This window comes from Octodon degus, unplaced genomic scaffold, assembly GCF_000260255.1.
Source record: "Octodon degus isolate 3935 unplaced genomic scaffold, OctDeg1.0 scaffold00039, whole genome shotgun sequence".
Classification (NCBI taxonomy): domain Eukaryota; kingdom Metazoa; phylum Chordata; class Mammalia; order Rodentia; family Octodontidae; genus Octodon; species Octodon degus.
Window position 1 is genome coordinate 16,222,129 of NW_004524615.1, and position 3,211 is coordinate 16,225,339.

General features: G+C 41.9%; 1 protein-coding gene across 1 annotated transcript in view; it reads left to right on the forward strand.

Moving 5' to 3' along the window:
• Uggt2 (UDP-glucose glycoprotein glucosyltransferase 2) overlaps positions 1-3,211 on the forward strand; it is a gene marked incomplete at both ends in the record, with an annotated part of 229,519 nt that overhangs the window by 97,631 nt on the left and 128,677 nt on the right. The window contains one exon of the mRNA XM_023715197.1: positions 707-851. Coding sequence (XP_023570965.1) covers positions 707-851 — 145 coding nt within the window. The remainder of the gene's footprint in view (positions 1-706; positions 852-3,211) is intronic.

A 3,211-nucleotide genomic window follows, 5' to 3' on the forward strand; every position in this document is an offset into this window, starting at 1 on the left:
TGAAGGCATTTTGAGCAAAAAAAAAAATCCTTCTGCCTGTAGGGGCCGGGGAGATGGCTCAGTGGAATAAGCGCTTCCCTGGCAAGTGCAAGGGCCTGAGTTCAATCCCCAGTTCCGAAAAAAAAGGAAAGAAAGAAAGTTTTATTTTAAGACATTTCAGATTTTGGACTTTGTAAGTAGGAGTGCTCAATCTGTATGTGTAGTAAAAAAAAGTTAATTTGCAATCTAAGCAGATAATGTACTTGCATGCTTTATTGGGGCTTCCTGTCTACCCAAGTTTTTTGTTTTATGTCTGTTTAATCTTATTTTTAGGTATTTTTTTCAAAAAAGTTACTTAAAATATTTTTCTCCCTCTCACTTTTGGCTTGCACAAGACTGATCATAACATCAGTGCTTCTTTCATTCAGTACTCTAAAGCACAGCAAGAACTATACTAAGAAAATTTTCTCAGTATTGTCAGTGTTTCTCTAAAGTAAGAATACATTATTTATTGTCTTTTAACTAATAGTTTTTTTACCCTAAGAGAAGCATGTAAGTTTTACCAGTAGCTAATTAGAATTATGTCTTACTAGTTTAATAATGCTTTCTTGCTGTTAATAAAAATATCAGTAGGAATTGTTTCTAATGCTTTGAGAAATCTACTAAACTTCATAAGACTTTTAATTTACATGTCAAAATAAATTTTATTTCTCTTTTTAACATAAAGTATCTTGGACATGTTAAAATTAGAAGGAAAAATGATGAATGGCCTTCGCAATCTTGGGATTGACCAGGAAGATATGAGCAAATTTTTAAAATTAAATTCATACAATGAGAATTACATATTAGATATTCGACATTCTTCTATAGTGGTAAGTTTTCATGTTCTTATTCTAAACCCTTTAGCATATTTAAGGCTTGGCATAAAACCAAATATTGACAGACTTTAGAATAAATTTAAACATTCTCAAAGTACTCAGTGAAAAATATATAGATTCATGTTTTTTCTCCACTGCACTAAAAGACCACATTTCCTTCTCCAGTCCTCATTTTATGGACATTTGAGCTGCATCCAAGATTTAACTATGATAAATTGCACTACTATAAACATAGGTGCACATAAGTCACTGTGGTATGATGTTTTCAGTTCTTCTGGAAAAATACCCAGGAGGGGAAGAGCTGGGTTGAATGAGACCTCCAATCCTAGCTTTTTGAGGAATCTCCACACTGATTTCTGTAGTGGCTGTACCAGTCTGTACTCCCACCAACAGTGGAGAAGGGTGCCTTTTTACCCACAGCCCCTCCAGCATTTGTTATTTGTTGATTTGTTGATGATAGCCACCTTTTGGGATGAGATGGAATCTCAGTATTGTTTTAAGTTAAATTTCTCAAAATTAAATAAATTACATTTCTCGAATGACCAGTGAGGTTGAACATTTTTTCATAAATTTGCCATTTGTATTTCTTCATATGTGAAGTGTATAGTCATCTCAGATGCCCATTTTTCAATTGGGTCTTTGAATTTGGGATGCCTGATTTTTAAAAATTCTTTATATGTTCTAAATAGAAGGCCTTTGTCAGAGGGACAGTTCCCTATAATTTATGGGTTTTCTTTTTACTGTATCGGTGATTTCTTTTGAAGTGCAGAAACTTTTCAGAAAGTTGACATCCCAATTGTTGGTTCTTTGAAATATTTCCCATGCAGTTTGGTTTTTGTTCATGAACTCTCTACCTACTCCTGTGCCTTTAAGATTTCTACCTAAATTTTCCTCCAGGAGATGTAGTATTTGTTTTAATGTTTAAATCTTTGATCTATTTTGACTATAGTTTAGTGCACGGTGATAAACATGGGTCTAATTTTACCCTCCTTCAGACCCACAGTGCAAACATCGTCTTGTCTCCTTAGTGTAAGAATCTGAAAGAATAAAAGTCTGAAGGGCGAGTCCTAGGCCAGGTCCAGTGAGTGTGTGGGAGAGCTTCCTGCTACCCTGCACCAGCGAGACCAGTCCCAGCCCAGGCACACCTTGGGCCGGGCCCTCTCCCACCCACTTGGGACACCCCCCACCACTCCGCAGACCTCCCCCACCCACCCGCCGTGTAGGAATTTCTGCTTCGTTCCGGGAACCCCCAGACCCAGTCCTAGCCCAGGTACCCTGAGTGTGTGGGAGAGCTTCCTGCTACCCTGCGCAGGGGGGGGGAACAGGGGGGCACAGAGACCAGTCCCAACCCAGGCACAGCGTGGGCCGGACCCTCTACCACACCCTTGGGACACACCCCACCACTCCACAGACCTCCCCCATCCCACCCGCCGAGTAGGAATTCCTGCTGCGTTCCAGGACCCAGTCCTAGCCCAGGTCCCCTGAATGTGTGGGAGAGCTTCCTGCTACCCTGTGCCGGACGGACCCTCTCCCACCCACTTGGGACGCCTGCCACCACTCCACAGACCTCCCCCACCCCGGCCACTGAGTAGGAATTTTTGCTATACCGGGAACTCCCAGACCCAGTCCTAGCCCAGGTCCAGTGAGTGTGTGGGAGAGCATCCTCTTCCCCCTACTTCACCTTGCCCCCTCCAAGCACAGCTCAGGCCTGGAATACACGCCTGGGGTGTAACCCTGCTGTTGCAATCCCTGCAGAGAATGTAGAGGATAGATGCACCCAGCTAGTCCAGTACCAGAACATCTTGCCACAGGGGCACAACAGGTTCACCCTCAAGGGCAGCAGCAGGAATGAGCTGAGCACAGCGGTAAGACCCAAGCCAGGCACAGATAGATAAGTCCGAACTTTGTAGAGCTGCACCTGAACTTCAGTACATGCGAAGGTTATAACTACAGCAAAGATCTACAACAAAGGTCAGAAGACAGTGCTACACAAAATGACGAGAAGGAACAAAATGAACCCAAGCCCACCTGTAACAAGTGCAGCGGACACTAACACAGAACAAATTGAATATCACACAGCTGAAAGAAATGAAGCATCGGCTTCTGAAATAGAGAAACAGCTACAAAAACATATAGAGGACCTCAGATTGGAAATAAAAAAAAGAAATCCCTGAATTAATAACATCTGCAGTAAAGAATCAAATACAGAAATATATGGAGGAAACCCAGTGCCCACCCAGAACAAGTGCGGAGGACACTAGCTCATCTCAAATGCATGAATTAATAGCGTCGATAGTAAATAAGCAACAGCAGAAAGGTATAGAGGAAATCAGAGCGCAATTCTTTTCTGAAAT